This window comes from Notothenia coriiceps, unplaced genomic scaffold (assembly GCF_000735185.1).
Source record: "Notothenia coriiceps isolate Sejong01 unplaced genomic scaffold, NC01 NC01_scaffold00035256, whole genome shotgun sequence".
Lineage (NCBI taxonomy): Eukaryota > Metazoa > Chordata > Actinopteri > Perciformes > Nototheniidae > Notothenia > Notothenia coriiceps.
The window spans coordinates 19228-41224 of NW_011367957.1; the positions used below are offsets into that span (position 1 = coordinate 19228).

The 21997-nt window shown below is 38.7% G+C and overlaps 2 protein-coding genes across 2 annotated transcripts in view; one reads left to right on the plus strand and one right to left on the minus strand.

The window, feature by feature from the left end:
• Positions 1 to 9916, minus strand: part of LOC104962677 (BCL3 transcription coactivator) — a 17687-nt gene extending 7771 nt beyond the window's left edge. The window contains exons 1-3 of the mRNA XM_010791134.1: positions 8745 to 9916; positions 7861 to 7978; positions 794 to 902 (exon numbers count right to left, since the gene is read on the minus strand). Coding sequence (XP_010789436.1) covers positions 794 to 902; positions 7861 to 7978; positions 8745 to 9237 — 720 coding nt within the window. The 5' untranslated portion in view covers positions 9238 to 9916. The remainder of the gene's footprint in view (positions 1 to 793; positions 903 to 7860; positions 7979 to 8744) is intronic.
• A 5270-nt stretch (positions 9917 to 15186) lies between these two features.
• LOC104962678 (E3 ubiquitin-protein ligase CBL) lies at positions 15187 to 21742 on the plus strand (the record flags this gene model as incomplete). Its single annotated transcript, XM_010791135.1, has 5 exons — positions 15187 to 15406; positions 15629 to 16396; positions 20630 to 20776; positions 20870 to 21026; positions 21621 to 21742. Coding segments are annotated over exons 2-5 (800 nt in total), but the record flags the coding sequence as incomplete, so codon positions are not given.
• Between the last annotated feature and the right edge of the window lie 255 nt (positions 21743 to 21997).

Sequence of the window (21997 nt, forward strand, 5' to 3'; positions counted from 1 at the left end):
GGGGGTGTTTTCTTAAGGCCTTTGATTGGGACAGCCCTGGATTGGGAAACATTTAAAGATAATTCCCTGTCCACATTCCAGTTCAGTTCACTGTAGTTTATCTATTTTGTTGAGGTTATTATGCAAGGAGGGTACAGCCTCAGTTCATTGAGTCTGTCTCTGTATTAATATAAAAGTATAAATAGAACAAAGAGTTTAAGAGTGTAATCTTTATCTGCAAGAAAACAAGGAAAGTATGTACTGAGATAGGACAAGGTTTGTAATTTGAGTGCAAGGTTCATGAGAGTTCATAGGAGTCACACTTTGCTCCGTCCTATCCTTTTGGCAACGTGCTAAACCCCAGAAATCGCTCACTTTAGGGAAAGCTCACACTTGCAAAAACCATAAGCAAAATAAAAGTAAACATTAGAAAACACATTCAGTCCTTCCCAGCATGTCTTGGCTTTCGGCAAGTGCAGGTGAAGAAACCAGGAAGGGTGGATTCCACTGCCATCAGCCTACTGACTGTAAGAGCATGCGATAACATGGTGCCGTGCAAGGAGGAAACCAAGGCACTTCCTCTTTCTTTTCCATGTTACTGTTATCAGAAGGGTGAGGCAGCAGGGGAATGTGTTGTACATGCCGAGGTTATCGGGGCAGAACACCCCCAACACATTTAAGTCTTTCTATCATCATTTTATACTAACTGACGCTGATACCTCTCATAAAACTGATACAGTAAAACAACCTTCCAGTGGATTGAAAGAACGTAGAAGTAACTGTGCATGTGTGTGTGTAATTAGATTAGTTTTACCTGACGGAGGTTGTTGTAAACATCAAGGCCTCTGCGAGCCAACTGCAGGAGTTTGATCAGTTTGCAGACGATGGCCATCTCCTCATGCACCACCGCTATGTGGAGAGCTCTGTATTGAATACAAAGAAACAAAGAATTTTACACTGAGAGTTAAAAGAGAAGTGTAGCAAAAAGATCTCAAGGGATATTTAACTGAGTCTGAGGCTTTCATGACATTGTGACCAACTACCATGAGGAGTTAATAAGAATAAGCATTCCGCTTTAAGCATGAATTGATGAATGAATAGGAGAAGAAAACTCACTGATTCTTTCAAAGCCTTCAAATCTAACATGTGATGGATTGTTGATATTTGTGTCATCAGAAGTAGCAAATAAACTTGTTTCAAATATTTTTGTTGAGAAGAAGCATACAAGTGTAATCAATAGTATAGACTTCTTTGGGGTGGAAATCATACTTCCCTTTTTCAACATAACAGAACAGCCAACAAGAAATAATAAAGAAAAAACATAGCATGACAGGACTACCATGATTAATGACATACATAGTCATAGTGGGAAAGAACATACAAAATAGTATACATAATATAAATAAATAAATACACTTAAAGGGTAGTAGAAAATAAACTTGATCACTTGATCTGAAGTATCCCACTGACAGTTGTAGCGAGGAGCTTGACAGATGTGCAGCAGTCATTTCTCACACTCCCTTTATCACACGCTTATCAAGACTAAAGGGGAAACCACTATCTGTAGTTTCTATGTGAAGCAAAAAAGAACAAACGTAGGCTAAAGTTTAGGACAGGGAAAGGAAAGGGGATGGTAGGCTTTAGTACGCCATATACTATAGAGGTTCTCACATTTGTCTTTTTATGCTTTCAGAAGAAGCAACTTCCAGTAAGAGGCAGACTGGTTTTATGTCACTTCCTGTTATCAGCAAACAATGGCAGCATTCTTTATCTTGCTCTGTGTGAAGTGAATTCAGCCATTCATCTGTTTGGTTTCTGACTGGGGCTTTCTGTAGGTTAGCTTAATCCAATGGGTAAATGAAATTCACTCATAAAGTACAACCCTGCCACAGGAAACAGGAATACTTCTTGGAAAGTCAAAAGTACAATTTCATAGAGTTTGAGTTAAAAGAAAAGTCACAATTACAAAATCACTTGCCACACTTCCTCTCAAGTGATGTGTCCCAAAGACATTGAGCCGCTAAGTTTGAGAATTTCCTGCCATTGATGACATATATATATATATTTATGACTTCCTTATAATATTTAAGTTTAACAATAGATTCTACATTTGCACGCAACAACTAGACTTTTATCTTCAAATTTCATCAAAAACAGGTGTGTGGTTCAAGGAGCTAGCTAGCTACTTATTACAGCATTTTGCAACAACTCTAATCACGTCTTCTAGCTACATATAAACCAAACAGCTATGATAAGATCTGTATTCGCAATGAAAACATTTAAATTATTTGAAAACTTGAGGCAGGAAAGTATGAACAGAACAATGCCTGTGGTCTTTTGAACTGAAGGACCATCATGTGCTAAACGTGTTGGTTACACTGGAAGGAAGGCATGCTCCACTATATCTGTATATTCGATTTAACCAATCGTAAAAATAATTGCTCTGGATAAACTAAGTGTGCATCTGTACATACATGCAAAAATCAGATTATTCGAACCTGACATCAGAGCAAACAGTAAGAAAAGCAGAACTGAACGTTGGATCGGGAGTGTGCCGGGTCTTTCCTCAACCCGTCCCTGTTCCTGTAACTGAGCTCAGCATATCTGTATGAACAAAGAACTATTTAACATATTTACTGTCAGCACATTGGCTTTATGAAATCCCCTGCAGCTTCCCAGCACAATATAACAGTGATTGGAGACAAAAATCATGCTATATCTTTACAGATAAACTCATTCATCTAAGCATTGAACTAAACCACTGTGCATATAAATGCCTTCATATAGGGGAGTCCACACTCCGGCCCGGGGGCCAAATGCGGACCGTGACCCATTTTAAACTTGTGCTTGTCACATATTGTACTAATTCAATATATATGTAAAAATATACACCACAGTATTAATTTCTTAATATGCCCACTTTTCAAATAAACTCAATAAATTAAAGTTAGAAACATTTTCAAACAAATCTTAGTTGATAAAAAAAGCCCAATAACTTAATTACACAACAATCTTGAAATACCCTTTCTATTTCCTGTTTTTATAAGCAATCTGAAGATTCTATTTTAAGGAATGAGCTGCCAACTAAATAAATGAAACCCTACAGAGAGCTGTGGTGTAGGCTGTTGTGTTTCTTAAAGCATGTTCAAGTATCAAGCTAAATTTAACTACATTTGATTTATTTTGCTAACTTATGACTTAACTGATAAGGCAATAAACCTCCCCTCTAGTGAGAGGCCAGGACCTTCGTATATTTTCCTGTATGTGTCCCTCGAAGAAAAAAGTTTGGACACCCCTGGCCTAAAGTGATACTGAGTCTCTTGTTATTCTCTTTTATCTGCATCCATCTCTCTCTCTTTTCTCTTTAGATGAAACCGTACTGTTTCTAGTTCCTGGAAGTGGGGCAGACCACAGCCCCAGTTAACCTCAGGCACAGTGCCACTGACGCAGACAGGAGTCCCAAGCCTGCCGCACTAACAGTGACAGTCCCTGTGTAACTGTGTCTGTATGAATGTGTGTGAAAAACACAAAGAAGAAAAGAAACTGCTATAAAAAAGAGAAGACGGTGTGGTGCTGTATCCTGTTTGGCAGGGAGGGGGAGGACTTAGCTAACCTGAATGATCCGACTGAAGCCAAACATGTGGTCTGTGGACCAGCTGAGCAATGAGGTGATGTCTCAGTCCGTGTGAATATTAAAAAAAAAAAAAAAAAATGCATCACAGTCCAGTTAAAGGGGCCCTATTAGGCTCAATTTCAGGTTCAAATGTGTATTTAGTGGTGTCTCTACTGTGACATGTTTCCATGCTTTAATGTTCAAAAAGGTCTTTATACCTCTCATACTGCCTTTGCTGCAGCACCTCTTTTCACCCTCTGTCTGAGCTGCTAGCCAATAGAAGTGCGAGGGTTACATAGTGATGTCAGTATGTTACAGAAGTAAACAAAGGAGTCAAATCGAGGCTTTCCAGGCAGGGGGGGAGTGTGTGGGAACTTTGGGATTTTTGCCTTTGCAGACCATTTACATGCACACAAAAGGAAAGTGAAAACTCAGAAAAACATAATGGGGCCTCTTTAACCAGGAATGATGCGCCCGGCACACAGAATGAGTACTTCCAGATTTTGTGGGTGAAACAAGCAGTTTCTTGTCAAGTGGGATCGAGGTTTTTTTTCGTTTCTTTAGAGCATTTCTACATGTATCATTAGGGTAACATCTAATCTAAAGTCAAAAGTCACCAAAGTGAATTTGACAGCAATGCACACAGTTTAATCTCGAGTCAGTTAATGGAGGTGCGAGCTTCTTATTTGAATGCAATTAGTTTTGATGAGGTGAGGCTAAATGCTTGCATGATTTTTGCAAAATAATCGGTGCAAATCCCCAGAAAACTTGCAAATGTAGTTCAAAACAATGCACACACAGGAAAAGGGCTGTGGACCCAGGTCACATGACATATAGTGACCTTCACACCACACCACAGACAGACAGTCTTTTTTCTACATTGTTGCTGTAGTGTAAGAAATAAATTAATGACTTAGCACATAAACATTTGTACACAGTGATCAGAAATACACCCCCTTGGTCCATACTTCACAGGCACACATTTGTTTTTTTGGTAAAACGTTCAAAATCTCCGAAGAATCCCCTGACTTTTGATTGTGACACTTTTAAATTCAATACTTGGTTCTGTCCAAACACCAAATAACTGCATTTCCATAATCCTGAATTGTACTTAACCTTTAGTGTTTGTTAGCAAATGTTAGAATGCTAACACGTTACATGTCCCGTTTAACATCAGCATGTTAGCGCTCTAATTGTGAGCATGTTGCAGTACTGATGTTTGCGTTTTGAAACAAAGCATGTGTATAGCCTCACAGAAGCATTGATGTGGTTTCGGACTTTTAATATTCTTTTATGTGTGTTTCACCCATTTCATATGTGACACAAAGATTAATATTGACACGTGTTTCAGGGAATGTGAGGAAATATAGTAAAGAAAAAGATCAAAGTATTGGGTCTAATCTGCAAGTAAGATAACGACCCAGTCGAGGTTTTGATGTGACATTTTCAGTAATCAAGTTTTGCCAAACTCTGCATATATTGTTAACTTGTGCAGCAGATGCACTGAATTACTGGAAGGAATTCATTGGAAGGAGCTACAAGACAATCAACACGTCTGCACTTCTCACGTACAAATGATAGTGTGGAGAAGCAAATGACACATAAAGACATAGAGAGAGAGAGAGAGAGAGAGAGAGAAAGAGAGAGAGAAAGAGAGAGAGATGAAGCTGATAGAAAGAAAGCGGTAAATGAGGAAGTGGGTAACGGATGTTTGGGTTTTTTGAGCCCATTCATTGAAAAACACAGAGAAGAAAAGAGAGAAAGACACCTGAGAATAACCGCGATCATGTTTAAAAAACTGAGCACTCACTTGGTTTTCCCGAAACTAAGGGGCTCAAAGGCGCTTTGACGTAAGAGAGGCTCATGCACAGCGTCACTCACATTATGCATAAATCATGCACGCACGCACACACAACCGGTGTGAAAAGTACAGGGGGGCTGAGAATGTGTCTTTCTGCAGAATTCACACAATGCTTGAAACAACCACAAAGCAACACACAGGTACTCTCAAGCCGGCTAAAGTCTCAACTTCCATACTAAGGGGTCATGAAACGGCTCTTTGCTAAGGCTTTGCTGCATTAGATCACTATGATAAAATCAGTTGTTCATTTCGGTTATGTGTTTGTACTGCACATTTTGATGATATACTTGTAAGACGCTCTGGAGAGGGGTGTCAACAATTCCTTGGAATCGCATAACATATGAAGGTGATAATTAAAAACAGGTTATAGAGTACCAGAATTAAAATGCCACAATAACAAGTTGACATTAACAGATTACTTCTAAGTGGCAAGAATGCAAAGGTAAATGTGCTTATTGTCATTGCTGATGTGACAATCAGCATACATGGCATTCTTCTCATATTCCACGCCACAATTTGTTAAAAGAGTATGCATCATAGTTATCATGAGTCTCTGAAGATAGGATGGGACAATAAGAAGCTGTGACATGTCACGAGATTTCTGGCTCATGTTGGTCATCACGAGTTTGTTGGATGCAAATGATCCCGATTCAAACCGCAACATCAAAGTCATTTAATTCTTGGACATGCTATGTTTTCAGTCATATGACTCTAATAATGAGTGACATCTAAGTAAGTGTGTGGGTGTTGAAAACTGTAGACAAAGTAAAGTAACCATGCGTTAAAAGTTTCATATTTGCATTCATGTGGTCTTAAAAGCTCCTCGTGTCCTGAGTACGGTATACTTATTTCCAACCCACACGTTGTTCAACACACACACACACACACACACACACACACACACACACACACACACACACACACACACACACACACACACACACACACACAATGCATGTCTATGTGTTAAAGCAGCTAGTACTCTAGTGCTATAGTTTCTCTGTTAGGGTGTTGGATTATTTGCCACATTGCAAATCATTCTTCACCTCCACTAAACAAGTTTCCCTGACAGGAAGTGAAACAACAGTAAAGAATCTGGTCAGATTATGGAGGGGGGTACTGACTGTATTTGTTTGATATGCAGAACCAGGTGAGTCACAGAGAGAGTAAAAAATAAACTCAGATGATATCACAGACTTCGTACAAACCACATCCAGGTTGCGCAACGCCAAAAGTTTTGTTTATGAGGTCAGACTTGTTGAGACTGGCCTTGTTTGGGTATAGCCCACTGAATCACTTGAACCGACTTGTTTTTTGCGAGATTGTTATAATTTCACTTTTAGTCAAACCTTCCTATTGAGAGAAGATGGCTCGAGTGCAGATGTCAAGACACAGACCTGCAGTTTGTTATTGGCTGGTAAGGAGTCGTGATGCAGACTAAAGTGTCACAGTACTTCTTATGCAAGACATTTTAACATGTCACCATACTAAACCTTAATGTGTCAAACATTTAAATTAATGATGCATGAATTACATTTAGCTTCATAAAAATGTGCATGCTAGCTTACTTTCAAACTGAGATGGCCTACTGGGATATACGAATTTTAAACACAGTGGTTGAAATGCTGCTTTGGAAAAGGCCTTTGGTGCATGCTAAGGCAAAAATAAGAAGCCAGTTCTAAAGACAGATAAAGCAGATACATGAATCAGCTGTTTTGTGTGAATATGTGAAGTGAAATAATAAAATAAAAGCTTAAATACTGACCTCTTTCGTTTTATATTATCTGCAAGTTTAAATGTTAAGATCTGTTAACTGCATATGTCTTGCTATTCGCCACCAAATGCCGTTTTAAGGTACAAAAAATATATTCTTGCGACCATATTGGGCATCGACAGAATGCAGTTTTACATTGACTTGAAAAACGTACTTGAAAAAAAATCATTCTTTTTAGACCATGAATTGTCCTTTCTGAGGAACATTTGACTATTTCAAGAATTTGAGAGTGACTCAAATTCAGTCACTCCCTTGGGACTGACGAGTTACCAGTTCCAAGAAGAAGTAAGGAAGGTTGCGCATATAAAACATGTTTTTTATAAAACCATTATCAGGCTCTTTATGTACAGAAGTCACTATGGTTTTAAACTATTGGTCTCTATGGGTCTCTAAAGAAAATCACAGTGAATGATCTCAATCTGCTGGAAAATCCATGAGTATTTCTGACTGTTGTAAGATCTCAGATTTGAGAATTGTTTCATGTTTGCACTGTCAACATTGCCGGCTGATTAAAAAGTGCAGATTATTAAATAATGCACCACTTAGAGGAATCATCAAGTTGACTGTATGCGTTTGAGACTTGGATAGTGACATTACTTCAAACTTCAAAGCCATATAAATACATTAACATACGTGTCTCCATCTTCATCTTGACGTGTAGCCACAGCAATAGTCTGCAGGTGTTCTGCTTGGTGGGCCAGAAGGTGGGTGGGCTCAGGAACAGACGACAAAGAGAACATTGGGTATGGACCTGAACAGGAAGGAGACAGAAAGAGAGACATAGAAGGTAGGAGGCAGAGAGGGCAAAGAAAAAAGGTAAAAATAAATATTGAATTCAAAGGGCAGTGTTGGCACACTTCTTTTGTAATAAGGAAGTGTGCAGCTGTGCATGTAGGTGTGTGTGTGTGTGTGTGTGTGTGTGTGTGTGTGTGTGTGTGTGTGTGTGTGTGTGTGTGTGTGTGTGTAGTATTTAGTTATGAGTTGACCCAGTGAGCTACTTTATCAGTGCAGGAAAGCAGCAGCAAAAAAGCTGACTGGACATTTTCTCGTTGATTCAGCATCAGCTGCTGCATCAACCCTGCTATCTTTCTTTTTCCACCTGAGACTCACTAGTGACCGAAAAAGTATTGAAGAAGGAGAGTGTGTGCAGCTACTGCTACCTAAAATAGCTTCATTCATTTTATAAAAAAAATACATCTTCATAGAGAGCCCCCCTGCAGGTTGTGCCATGCTCTCTCTCTGCCTTGGGATGCTTACTTGTGTCTCCAAATTAGTCTCACCATTCAACACACCGATCTAATTTTAGTCATCAAAATAAAGGTTTCCTTTGAAATATACATCAGATGAGAACTTTATAGAAGTTACATAAAACGTTGTGTAACATAGACCAGAAATGATACTTTGTTGGCTACTTGGGCTAAGAATAACTTGTGCAATAACACAGAACGTTTTAATCGTAAACTGTAAATGGTTTTAATACGTGAAAAGTAGACTGAATGTTTGACGGTAACGCTTACCGTAATCATACTGGTGCCAAATGCAGATGGGATATCCATCTGGACTCACTCTTGCCTCTGTGAACCGCCTGGGAGTCACTGGTGTGGCACAGACTCTGCTCTCATCCGCAGATATCTCCAAACGTCCGGTCAAACTCTCTCGTAATGTGAGCTCTGTGTTCCCTGTAGGGGGGACGCGGTCCTCTCCCTCTGGGGGAGCCGGGGACTGACTCTGGGGCTCCGGCTCCACGAAAAACGGGCGTTTCCGAAAAGGAAGCGAAGAGGAGGATTTCTCCGTTTTTCGTTTGCGAGCACCGGTGTCATTTTTCTGCAAACTGTCCGTCCCTGTGCTCGCGGGGGGTGCGGGCGAGCCACCTGTCACGCGAGCGTCCCTCGCGCCGCTGCTGCAGTCCGGAGTCCTGGCCGCTGCACGCTCCCGGGTGGTGGTGCGCAGATCCAGCGGCGCGGTGGCGACCGACTGGTGGTCCCCGTTCATGGTCATGATCCTCGGCATCAACCGGGGGCGAGGCGCTCAGGTCCTGGAGAAGTCTCAGGTGTGTAGGCGTGAAGAAACCTTTGTTCAGTGACACTTTGGTGGGATCAGTCCATTCAGAGTGGCCAGTCTTCCCATCCCCATGAAATCAAATGCGCGTTCCCTTCTCTCTTACTGTTTTATCTGATACGCGTTCAAAGCAATTGATTTCTTCCTGCAAATGTGTTTTCGAAGATGAGCCAATAGAAGTGTGGTGTAGATGTGGTGTCCCAGCTACCCTTAAGAAAGGACTGCAGGTACAGTGCAGTTCCGCCAGCGCTCATCTGCTTTAAGCCTAATGAACGTAATCACAGCGACAGGGTGCTTTCCCTTATAAACCGAAACAAAGCGGTTGTTATAAAATATACTGAGTGCAGAGGGAAAGAGAAAACACTTAGTTGAAATCATAATACATTCTGCATTTGCCACGTCTTCGACAGCTGTCTGTTTTGCATGCAAGTTCAAAACATTATACTGAATTTCTCAAGAAGTTCAAGGATCGAGGCTCTTCACGGTTCAGGTGCTTTGGCCAGTCGCTGTGTGAAGTGTGTCTGCATTAACCGCATCTCCATTCACTACATTTAGTTGATTCCCTGTCATTGTTAACAAGCACCTTGATGCATTTGACAGTTGTAAATGCTCACAATGTACACTTATTGTGTATTTCTATGTACTTCTTTGTTGTCAATTGTTCAGTCATGTTAATAAAAGCTATAATTTAAAATGTCAAAATACAGACTTTTCTTTTTGCAAAAAGGAGGATCAGTGACCATACAGTTTAAGGAGATGGAGAAATAGGTATATATATATTTAAAGGGTTCACTGGTTATAAACCGTATTTCTTTCCTTTATTGCAACATCACTGTTCCACCTTGTTGATGATAATGGAACCTACTGACCTTAACAACATGGAATCTGCAGAATGATGTTACACTCATTGTGAAATTAGGGAATATTTTTGATATTGTCAGATTAATGCCAAAATCGTGAATGAGTAACTCAAAAGGAATGGCTTTGAATGTTAAACTCGTAATGATGACATGGCAGGGATATTCATGTGTTTTTTGTTCATTTTGTATTGCCTCAATTCACCAGACAATGTTGATTTTCACACTTCAGTCTCATTGCATTATAGAGCAGACAATATTGTCTCAGTTGTGGTACATCACAGATGATTTTACTCTTCTAATTGACAGTTTAGTAATGTGAACTCAACATTTTGTAAATGAACAGCACACGAAGGCTCAAGTTTTCCTTATGTTTAATTCATTTTGAGGATGCAGATTTGACAAGCTTCAGTCATGCAATTTGTGGCCTCAGGTTGGTCATGTCACTTGTATTTAGACTATAAGTGAATCCTGCATCCCCAAAAGCAGGTATAAGGATAACAAAGGGGGAATTCACAAAGAAGATGTCCTCAAACTGACTAATTGATGCCATAACTGCTGCCCTGCCTGTGCGTGTACCCAAACATGCACATAAACACACACATCACACCTCATCTCTTTCATTTTAATCTTATCCTACCCCACCCTCAGACGAGGGTCTTGTTACCAGGGTCAATTTGGGACTTTCCTCTTTCCACTGAAGTGTGGAACTGGCAACGGAAAGTCAAACTTAATGTTTAAAGTCCCTAAAACACCCTGACACTACACAAACATGCTCTGCAGCTGTCAAAGCACTCAACCATTATGGTATCTAACTGCAAAAGGTATTATTTATGAAAACAAAGGCCCGCCTCTTTAACGGCCATGCAGTGTTCACCCTGAACACACACTATCAGAACGTATTGCTTAATGAATGATACATTGGCTGGGCTTAATGCTCTGCAAGCACACACCCATAGAAAGAGAAAATACATTTATCTTTATTATTTAGGGGTTCAGTTTGCTGAGACTCAGCAGCAGGATGAATGCAGAGAGGAGTCCTTAGTGCCACCTACCATGAGATAACATGAGGCCCCCTTGTGGCTGGAGAGCAGAGGTGCAACTAGGCCTGAAACTCAGCATTTAGAAATCAACCTACATTTGAACGGTTTAGAATATCTACCAAGATCTTCTGTTAACCCTTAGATGCACGAGTGACTGGACCCTACACTCTTCCATAAGTGGGTCTAAAAGGACCTGTGTTAGAATAATGTGTTTTTATGCAATATTTGTCATTTTGGTTAAGAAAAATCACATATTTTGTATTATATTTTAGTTCACATTAGAAATATTTTATATTTCATTTTTCACAATCGATAATTAAAAAAAAAAAAAATGTAATTTAGAAAAAAAATGTTTTGAACATATTGATGCAAAGATCTCCGCTATTCTGAGACCCTCAAAGTATTCCAGTCCCTTTTCAAAACTCATGTCTTCTCCTCTTGTCTATAGCCTCCCCCCCCCATCAATATCAATCCATGCCGGTTGATCAAGTTTAGTCCTATACCCCCCACCCTAACCTTCCCTTATATTGTAAAGCGATTTTGAGTCCTTGAAAAGCCCTATACAAATATAATGTATCATTATTATTATTATTACTATACTGACAGGTATCAGATCTTGCTGTGTAAAATAATCTTCCTGAGAGGTGTCACTTGTGATGTAGTCTGTGTGGTCTACAGTGAATGTATTCCTGACAGCAACAGATGATAAGAATCAAAGGTTCCCATATAGGATTCCATAGAAAATGCATGCGGGTCATTTTTGACCCACTTGGAAGCTTGGGGTAGGTAGTAATACAAAAACTACAATTTCTTAAAATGTATAACATTTAAATTTAAAATTTGAATGGCATGATATCCAAATCATGTTTTTTGAGGAATAGCTGGAATATGAAATGATAAAAAAATGTAATTACAAAGATACTCAAGAAAACCAGCTCATGTGTGTGTGTGTGTGTGGTATGGTCTACGTCTACGATGTGCAGCCACAGCGCAGCTTGCATGGATGAATCATGGGCTGTATACATATATTGTTAAAACTAATTAGATTTTGTTCCATTAATCATTGGAAGTTATATTGAAGTGACTGTTATTTTGTTATTGTGTATATATTGATTGTTGTGTTTTATCTTAATGTGTGCATATGTGCAAATGTGTCTGTTGAGTGTATATATATAGGATATACATATTTGTATTGTTGTATTTTTGTATTCGGGATTGTTGGAAACGTTATTTCGATCTTTCTGTCTGTACATACAAACTAAAAGATTAACATTAAAGTTGACTTTGAGTTTGACTTTGATTCCGTGCCTGTGTGCATGAGCATAAGGGCTCAATTTCAAGAAAGTCACTTTAATAAGGAGCGAGTAAAAACTTTATTTGCTACAAATAAAGCTGAACTTGATATATAAAAGCATGTTTTAAATGCAAATATGTACTGATTCCCCTTATTTCAAATAGCATAACATCTGTACTATCAATAAGACTGACAACATCTGCTTTAACATCCACTAGAGGGAGACACTCACTCAGTTTAGTTCTTCCATGACATCATTGGTGAGTTTAACATTCAAAGCCTTTCGGTTTGAGTTACCATTCACTATTTCTGAATTGATCCGACACAAGCACATCAAAATATTACACACTATCTACAACACACTTATATTGGCTCTCGAAAACAAATTTGCAAGAAGAAATCAATTGCTTTCAACTCTCAGTTTAGTGTTATCAATGAAATCAGTTTATTTTACACATTTACATGTCTGTTTCCATCTTAATGTGCCTTAACTAAAGAGCAGGCATATATATTAATATGCCTTTAAAATATACGAATAAAAATATAATGACTCAACCGAATCCCACCGNTTCAAGAAAACCACCTCACCGGGTCCAAAGAGACCCACATCCAAGGGTTGAGTCATTATATTTATAGTATTTTTAAAGCATATTAATATATATGCTCTTTAGTTAAGGCACATTAAGATGGAAACAGACATGTAAATGTGTAAAATAAACTGATTTCATTGATAACACTAAACTGAGAGTTGAAAGCAATTGATTTCTTCTTGCAAATTTGTTTTCGAGAGCCAATATAAGTGTGTTGTAGATAGTGTGTAATATTTTGATGTGCTTGTGTCGGATCAATTCAGAAATAGTGAATGGTAACTCAAACCGAAAGGCTTTGAATGTTAAACTCGCAATGATGTCATGGAAGAACTAAACTGAGTGAGTGTCTCCCTCTAGTGGATGTTAAAGCAGATGTTGTCAGTCTTATTGATAGTACAGATGTTATGCTATTTGAAATAAGGGGAATCAGTACATATTTGCATTTAAAACATGCTTTTATATATCAAGTTCAGCTTTATTTGTAGCAAATAAAGTTTTTACTCGCTCCTTATTAAAGTGACTTTCTTGAAATTGAGCCCTTATGCTCATGCACACAGGCACGGAATCAAAGTCAAACTCAAAGTCAACTTTAATGTTAATCTTTTAGTTTGTATGTACAGACAGAAAGATCGAAATAACGTTTCCAACAATCCCGAATACAAAAATACAACAATACAAATATGTATATCCTATATATATACACTCAACAGACACATTTGCACATATGCACACATTAAGATAAAACACAACAATCAATATATACACAATAACAAAATAACAGTCACTTCAATATAACTTCCAATGATTAATGGAACAAAATCTAATTAGTTTTAACAATATATGTATACAGCCCATGATTCATCCATGCAAGCTGCGCTGTGGCTGCACATCGTAGACGTAGACCATACAAACGGAATAGAGACACAGCTGTCCCTAATGTTTTAATTTGATTTGTGATGTCATGTTTTTGGAGTACTTGAGCTGCACCCCGTGTATGAAAAGTGCTATAGAAATAAAGCTTTATTATTGTTAAAGCTTGCCTCAGCAGGCTAACAGCTAATATGTTCACATTGTTACCATTGTAATGCAGTTTGGTAATTTAGCAAGATAACTAATTCAGTAAAATGTCTCATGTGTAAATCAACTGTTTAGATCATTTGTGAATTGTTTTACTTTTTTTGCCGAACAACGACCACATTTCCTCATTAGGGCTTTTTAAATGTGACAGTTTTCTTCTATTTTGTGTTTTCTATCATTGCGATTGGGATATGTTTGGGTATTGTTTATTTATTAGAATTCTAACATTTACAGACAGGCACCAAACACAAAGCAGGCTACAGTCAAGACTGATGGGAATATCAGAGGTTTTTTAGGGAGATGACCAAAAACAACACATTTTGTAAAAGTTAACATTTCGGCCTGATGGTGGCGATAAAGGAAGAGTAGTGGCTTTAAACAATAACAACTCATTCTGAAGGGGAAACATTACATTACATGTTAGACGCTTTTATCCAAAGCAACTTACATACTCAATACTGTGGGCAATCCCCACGACATACAGACTGCAGTGGGACTCCAACTCTGATTCGAAGATCAGCGCATTAACCCACTGCGCCACACACCTCCCTGTTAAATTGAATGGCATCCAAAACCATAGCAAAGTTATTAGGGTTCTTCCTCTTGGGAAGTCCATGCATAATTACACAGAAATGAATCGAATGGTTTTTGAAATATTTGTGTTTAAACCAAAGTAGTCAATGTACTGATAAACCACTTCTGCAGAAAGTATATGGTGACATGCCAAATAAATCCTTCAAATCACACAGTACACATCGTTCCCTGCCAGTTGTCAGGTGAAGAGGATTCTTCTTATAACACAACTGTTGTTGTTGACCTTTAAGTTTGACCTTTGCTTTGATTGCAGACATCCTGTCGGTTAGTGAGAAGGCTACCTGTCTGGATACTAAGTTTAACTCAGGTCTTGCACACTGCTTTCATGTTGAATTTTGAGGTCACTCCTCTCGGTCTTCACCACTCCCATCTCTCTCTCTTGCTCTCTCTTGTTGCTTTCCTGCTCAAGCAATAGAGCAAAGAAAGTAAACCTGTTTGGCTGGCTGCAACCAGGAAACCATTCAAAGGGTGCACCAAGAACAGAAAGAGCGAGAACGAAAAAGAGGGGGGGTGACAGAAGAAAGGAAGAGAGACAAAGAAGAAGCAGCAAAGTTTCAGCCAATGACAGAGGACATGTTTTCCACTGTGTTGTGAGTAGATGTGTCTGTTCGGTTGACCCTGACATTGTGGGAGTGCTCTGCCTCTGAGATGTGAGCATGAATATTGGTAAGTGTGCTATAGAGTGGGTGAGGAAGGCTGAAAGTGAGAGGGTGGAGAGAGAGTCAGGATGGTAGTTGTTGGTAGAACGGTTGAGTATCAGTGTCACTCCCTTTCTTTGTAGTCACTTCACTTCTTTATGCTTGGTGTCTTTTGTTGAACTGTTCTGAAAAACCTTTAAAAAGCAGCCTCTATATAACAGGACTTGTATTTTCTTGTGTTTTTCTGAAGATCTGACACAGGAGAAAGAGTCTAAAAATGGGCTATTTCTGGAGGAAATGCTAAGATTGAAGTGCATTTTTAGAGATGCTGTAATTGTGCGGGCTAGCCATCGTTGGGTCATGTAATGCTATTGGATTATTTTATGGATCAAAGATGGATGCTGTTTGAAGAGGCTAAGATGTCTGCTTATACAAAGAAGCTGGGACCTCACACAAATCACCGTAAGGACATTAAATACCAGCAGAGACACTCAAACACTTGAGTCTGGATGATAACTGCTCCTATTTTTGCTCTTAAACACATTCAATAGAGAACAGGAAGACCATTATTATTTATCATCACGCCTCCTTACAGACAGACTGACATTTAAGATTGATTCACATCACTTCACAACAGAGGAAAGATGGCGGCAGCAGGTTCTGGAGCTTCCCTGAGCCCCAAATCTAGCTCCCAGACTCCTACCAGTGGAGACAGGCGAATGCTGGACAAGACCCTAAAAAGACTTCATAAACTGGGCGAACTGTGCACTAACCCCCGGCTGGGCCTGAGGAACAGTCCACCATACCTGCCAGAGCTGGTCTCTGAGACAAGAACACTGCTGACTCAGGTCTGGGAGCCCTACATAGGCCCCAGGGGGCAGGGGGGCCAGGCACCCCGAGGGGACGAGGCCAAATACCTGAGGGTCCATATCCGAAACCTGCTGGATAAGACGGACCGGGCGCTGCTGCTGTTCAAAGAGGGACGGGACAAGATGTTCGAGGACACGTCCAGCTGCAGGTAAGAGGGCCGACATCCACACACAAGAGAGAAAGTGTTATTTTACCTGAAATGAAATACATAAAAAAAAAAAAGGGTTTTATGAATCCTTTTATTCAAATGCTTAATTTATTCATTCATTACTTTGTCCTTTGTTCTCTGTCTTTTTTAATATAGATTCAAATAAGTCAATCAATCAATCACTGTATGAGAGGCAGTCACATGTTTTATCCTCTTGGTGTACAAATCAAAGAAAAAGCTGCTTGATAGAACAATAATCAGCTAGTTTTTTGACAATTACTTAATAATTTCAGTCATTTATTTTATAGAAAATGGCAACAGGTGGTGCTTCTAGTTTCTTAAATGCTATAATTGGCTTTTCTTTCTGTGTTCTGTTTAATTGTCAATTGAATATCTTTGATTTTTGGTCTCTTGGTCATAAGAAACAAGACACCTAAAAACATAATCTAGGGCTCCCAGGACTTGTGATGACCAGCTGGACACTTCATTATTTATTTATTTTTATTTGAAAAGGGACAATGCACATTATAAGACATTGCTTTAAATGCGCTAGAGTTAACCAAGAGGCCGTATACTAAATGACAACTTTATTAATCTAACAAAATACCTCCATATTCAAATAAACATATATTGATATCGAAAAATATATCGAAACTTGAATATCATTTGTATTATTTTTGTATCTCAAGGTTCAGTCAGGCAAATGAAAATGGCAACAAATTGGACGCCACATTATGTACTACAAAATACATTTTGGATAAAACCAGCGATCATAGCATTCATATATGATTTAAAAATATTAAACACAAGCAGTGTCCCTGCAAATCAAGGAATGTATTGCTCTCTCTCCATTATCCAGAGTAACAAGGAAACTTTTCTTTTGAATTAAAACATTTCACTGAGCACGGCCAATTACCATTCGAGGTAACCCGCCATTTAAGGACGGCCTCGTGTAGTGGTCGCCATTCCCTCCCCCCCCCTAATTTAATCATGTTCTCAAACTGAAAAAAACCCATCTTTTTTTAGATGTATTCCTCTCTAACCAGATCTTGATGTAAGATTTAACACAAATAAACTGACTCTGGGGTCAAAAATAGTTCGTACATCCATCAAATCCTTATCGGGGATCATGGGACCAGGGCTTTGGCTCTTTGTGCTCGTGGTCTTTAAAAAGTATGAAAATCCATAAATAGTCTTCTGTATTTGCTCGACTAAAGGAGTCATAAATGAATACTTGACAGCTACGATAGAGGCTATGACCCGTCCTTATATACTAAATCAAACAAACTCGTATGGCCGCTTTACACCATCGCTACAATATATAGTTTAATAAAATAACTCCCCCGTTCCCACATGTAAAATATAGACTTTGTGGTGTGCCAAAAGAGAGAAATAATACCACTTTCAGTACATTTGCGGTTTGGCCAAATTGGATATTTTGGAACAGCTTCAAAAGAGTGACTTCTTTATTTAAGGTTTGTGTTGCATCTGCTGCTCCTGTTGAGACTACTAATAACGGCAGCAGAAAAAGAGCCAAACCTGAATCTTTGTGATGCTAATGTACGGAAACTTGGCAATAGCAACATCAGTTTGTGAGCAGTTTGGGAGAAAGGCAGCCGGGCCTAAACACACTTTTCTATTTGTTTCCATTCAGTAACACATCTATCCTCTGCTACTGTTACTGCTAAATATAGGACCTCTCTTTTCTACTTTTTACTCAGATAAAGACATGCTGAGCTATCCATCTATCTATCTTTATTTATATTGCGTCATTGTGCACTCACAAGACAGGAGATGGCTTATTACCACAGCAAGGTCTGCATGAGCAGTCATGTGACAAATTCACATTGTGTGATGTGCAGTGTGGCTTTTGAATTACGGCAAATTGAGTCAATATATTCTTTTATCTTTTTTTAAAGCAACCCACTTTTCAGCATGTCATGCCACAGACTCAGGCAGTATGTTAAGGTTAGAACAGAACTGAGATCAGCCTGATGGAGGAGGCCACAGAAACAGACAGTTGAAGGGTTGAGCGGCTGGTGGATTATTGTGCGTGACACACTGATGGTTTTGACATCATCTGACTGGAATTTATAAAACACATGCAAATATGCCAATTCTGTTCAACATATAGCTTAAACTTGAATCAAAAACAACACAAATATGTATCAGTATATTAATGAATAAACCAGTTTTTTAACTATGAATGATACAATGTGTATACTTACACAAATACACATTGATTAAACCGGCTATGCCCCTTAATATTTGGGTACTTTTTACACAAACAAATATTTCATTAGGATTGAATATCTTACTCATCGTGGTTAGGGTGTGGTTTTTAACATGTCATTTCCATTGATAGAATATAATCACTGATTAAAATTCTGGATATATATTAGGTTGCAGGATTTGTTTTGAATTACAAAATGTGAGCATGAATTTGAGGGTCACTCAGACACAGCTTTGTGTTCTTGGTCTTGAAGTTTTGAATACATTTTTCTCATCATGTGCAAGTCTGAAAATAGATAAATAGGCCATAACCGATGTGTGAATGTTTTACACAACTATTTTTATTTAGCTTGAGATTCTTCTGTAAAGACTTCCATCGGCTGCAGAGAGCTCGACGTAAACGCGCCTCAAAGATCTTTGAAAGTTATTCTCTCTTTCTGTATAAGATTTGAAAGATCGGAAGCTTAAAAACGCATTTAACATTGAGCTTCGCAGGTGATCAAGCGATATTTCAAATATTAAAATAGAGAAACGATTACAGCACAGAAAACCAACCCATCCGAGAATCAAGCTATAGAGCGTCGACATTGCTTCACAACATATTTTACTCTTTAATCTAAAAATAACACGTGCACTGGAGTGTTTGCAGTACATTTAGCGACCATCTTTTTTTCATGACATTTATACGAGGGGCCAGACTGACCGAGAGACGTGACTAATAACACATTTCCTCCCGCGCTTCTCCGCTTCTCCTCAACACCTTATACGTTTTTCTCATCGAGTTGAAATGTTTTTAACCACCATCCTCTTAAGAGAATGTCCATTTTATAATTACTGGCTGCCTGGACACATCTGCAGAAAATATTTCCAAAGAAACATTCAAAAATAATTACGAAAGTGCAGATGAAAATGAGAAGTTGGGGTCAAATTCAATGGATGGGATTTACTTGCATTGTAATATACTGAATTCAGGTATTAGAATATATTTCCTATATTGTACAATTTTAACTGCATTTTCATTCGAAAAGTAAAATAAATATAGTGGAGTCTGTTAATCCTCTCCTGAAACACGCATTCGGGTCTTACGTAAAACATGTTCGGAAAAAGATCTTTCAAGATACTTCAAAGACAACTGATATATTTTTAACTCTTTATGTTTTATATAATAAAAAAAGTGTTAAAGATGGAAGTAAGCTGTTGCATACAATGTCAATTAAATGTAGCATTTACATAATTTGATTCAGTTTTTTATGAGAGACTGCACCAAGCGACATATTTGTAGACAGATGTGTGTTTAAAAAAAAAGAAACTGTCAACAAATATTTAGTAAATTACCCTCAAAGTGTCTTGAAAGAGGGTACAGTACATTCTTATACAGAGGTGACACTTTGGCCACTGGAACATTCTGTGGTATTTACAGACAAGCAAGCTGCAGAGCATCCTGTTTGCTAGCTGGACTACCTGGTGTGCGTTTATCTGCGGAAAGTATCAGCAGTGTTTGATTTAACTCAAAAGAAGCAGTACAGTATCCAGTGTTTAACAATTAGAGCTATGTCCCCCTGAAAAATGCTGGTGTTAGAATTTATTTTATGTTATTTCTTTACATTTATACACCATTTATATATAGCCAGTGTTTACCTCAGTTGCTATAGCAAAGCAAGCCTGCCTGGCCTGACACCTTTAACTTTACACACCTACACTGGAGACAAATGCACAGAAACTAACCTTTAAGGTAGTGACACTTTATTAAAAAGTTTCTGCAGATATGTCCTTATTCTGAATCTTAATCCTAGTGCCTTTGACACTTTTAGATACAAGAATATTCAAAGAAAGTGTGTGAGTTAAGGGTTATAAGTTTGAGGAGACGCAGTTATTGCCTCACAAGATGGTTTTACATGTTTGTATAAGAGAGCAGGAGAAAAAGGAAATGTGATGTCCAAGCAAAGCCTATTTCTATATCTGACTACACAACTGAAAGTCTGTTTGGTTTTTCTTTCTCAGGAGGAACTTGACCAAACTGTCCTTGCTGTTCAGTCACATGCTCTGGGAGCTGAGGGCCATGTTTCCAGGGGGCAGTTATCAGGGTGACACCTACAGTGTGACTAAGCCAGAGGCAAAGGAGTTTTGGATGCGCTCATTCGGAAACAAGTGAGTTTTGGGAATGTTCCTAACAAGAGAACTTTTATTGTATTTTCATTGTGTTTTGATTTGTTGCTACATGTTAACAATGTGTTCTGACAGGTGTTTTGTGCAGTGGAATAGCTTCAAAGAGCAGCTGCAGAGTGTGCATGCGTTTGAGGAAGGGATGGAGTCCATGGCTCTGAAATCAACTATAGATCTCACCTGTAATGATTACATCTCTGTGTTTGAGTTCGACATCTTCACCAGACTGTTTCAGGTAAGGTGAATTTTCCAAAAGTCGTAAACTGATAGATTAAAGAGGCCCTATTATCTTGTTGGGGTTTACCCTTTCCTGCAGTGTGTTATATAGGTTTTAGTGCATGTAAATGGTGTGCAAAGGCTAAAATTCCTCTGAGTTTCCTCTCCCACACACTCTGCCCCCCCTGTTGACCAATCACAACAGAGCCGGCCAGCTAACCAATCACAGTGTGACAGAGTGTGAAAAACATGTCACAGTAGAGGCACAAAATACACATATGAACCTGAAATGATAATAATATTCCCTCTTTAAAAGGAATAGTTAGAGATTTTGCTTAATACGCTCAGTAGGTTTCTTTCAAAGAGTGAGATAATAAGATGGATACCTTTCGTATATTTATACTTTGAAGCTATAGCTGGTTAGCTTAGCTTAGCATAAAGAATGGAAGGAGGGGGAAACTACTCTGTCCAAAGGGATATCGACAATCGATTGGTATCCTCTCCTCTAGAGCAACTCTTACCAAGACAGCGATAAAGCATATTTTACCAAAGTGTTTACTACTTCTTTAAACATGAATCATAATGAACATCCTACGTCTGCTCTCATTTTTAGCCGTGGAGGTCACTCATAAGGAACTGGAACCAGCTAGCAGTGACTCACCCCGGCTACATGGCCTTCCTCACCTATGACCAGGTTATAGCTCGTCTGGAACACTACCTGCACAGACCTGGGAGGTGAGGACTAGCACAGCAACACACTCTGACTGATGCACTTCCTACAGGACCTATATTATATCACACATATCTCAAAACTCTAAATACTACTGAGGATTCATCTCAGTTTTTAGTAATAAGGTCCAAAGCTACATTGAACCAAAGCACTCTATATTTAAGTTTTTGGAAAGAATGTTTATTCATTATTTGTTGAATGTATGTATTTTATTTTCTTCTTCAGTTTTTACCAGATGTTTTTCAGCATAACCAACTAAA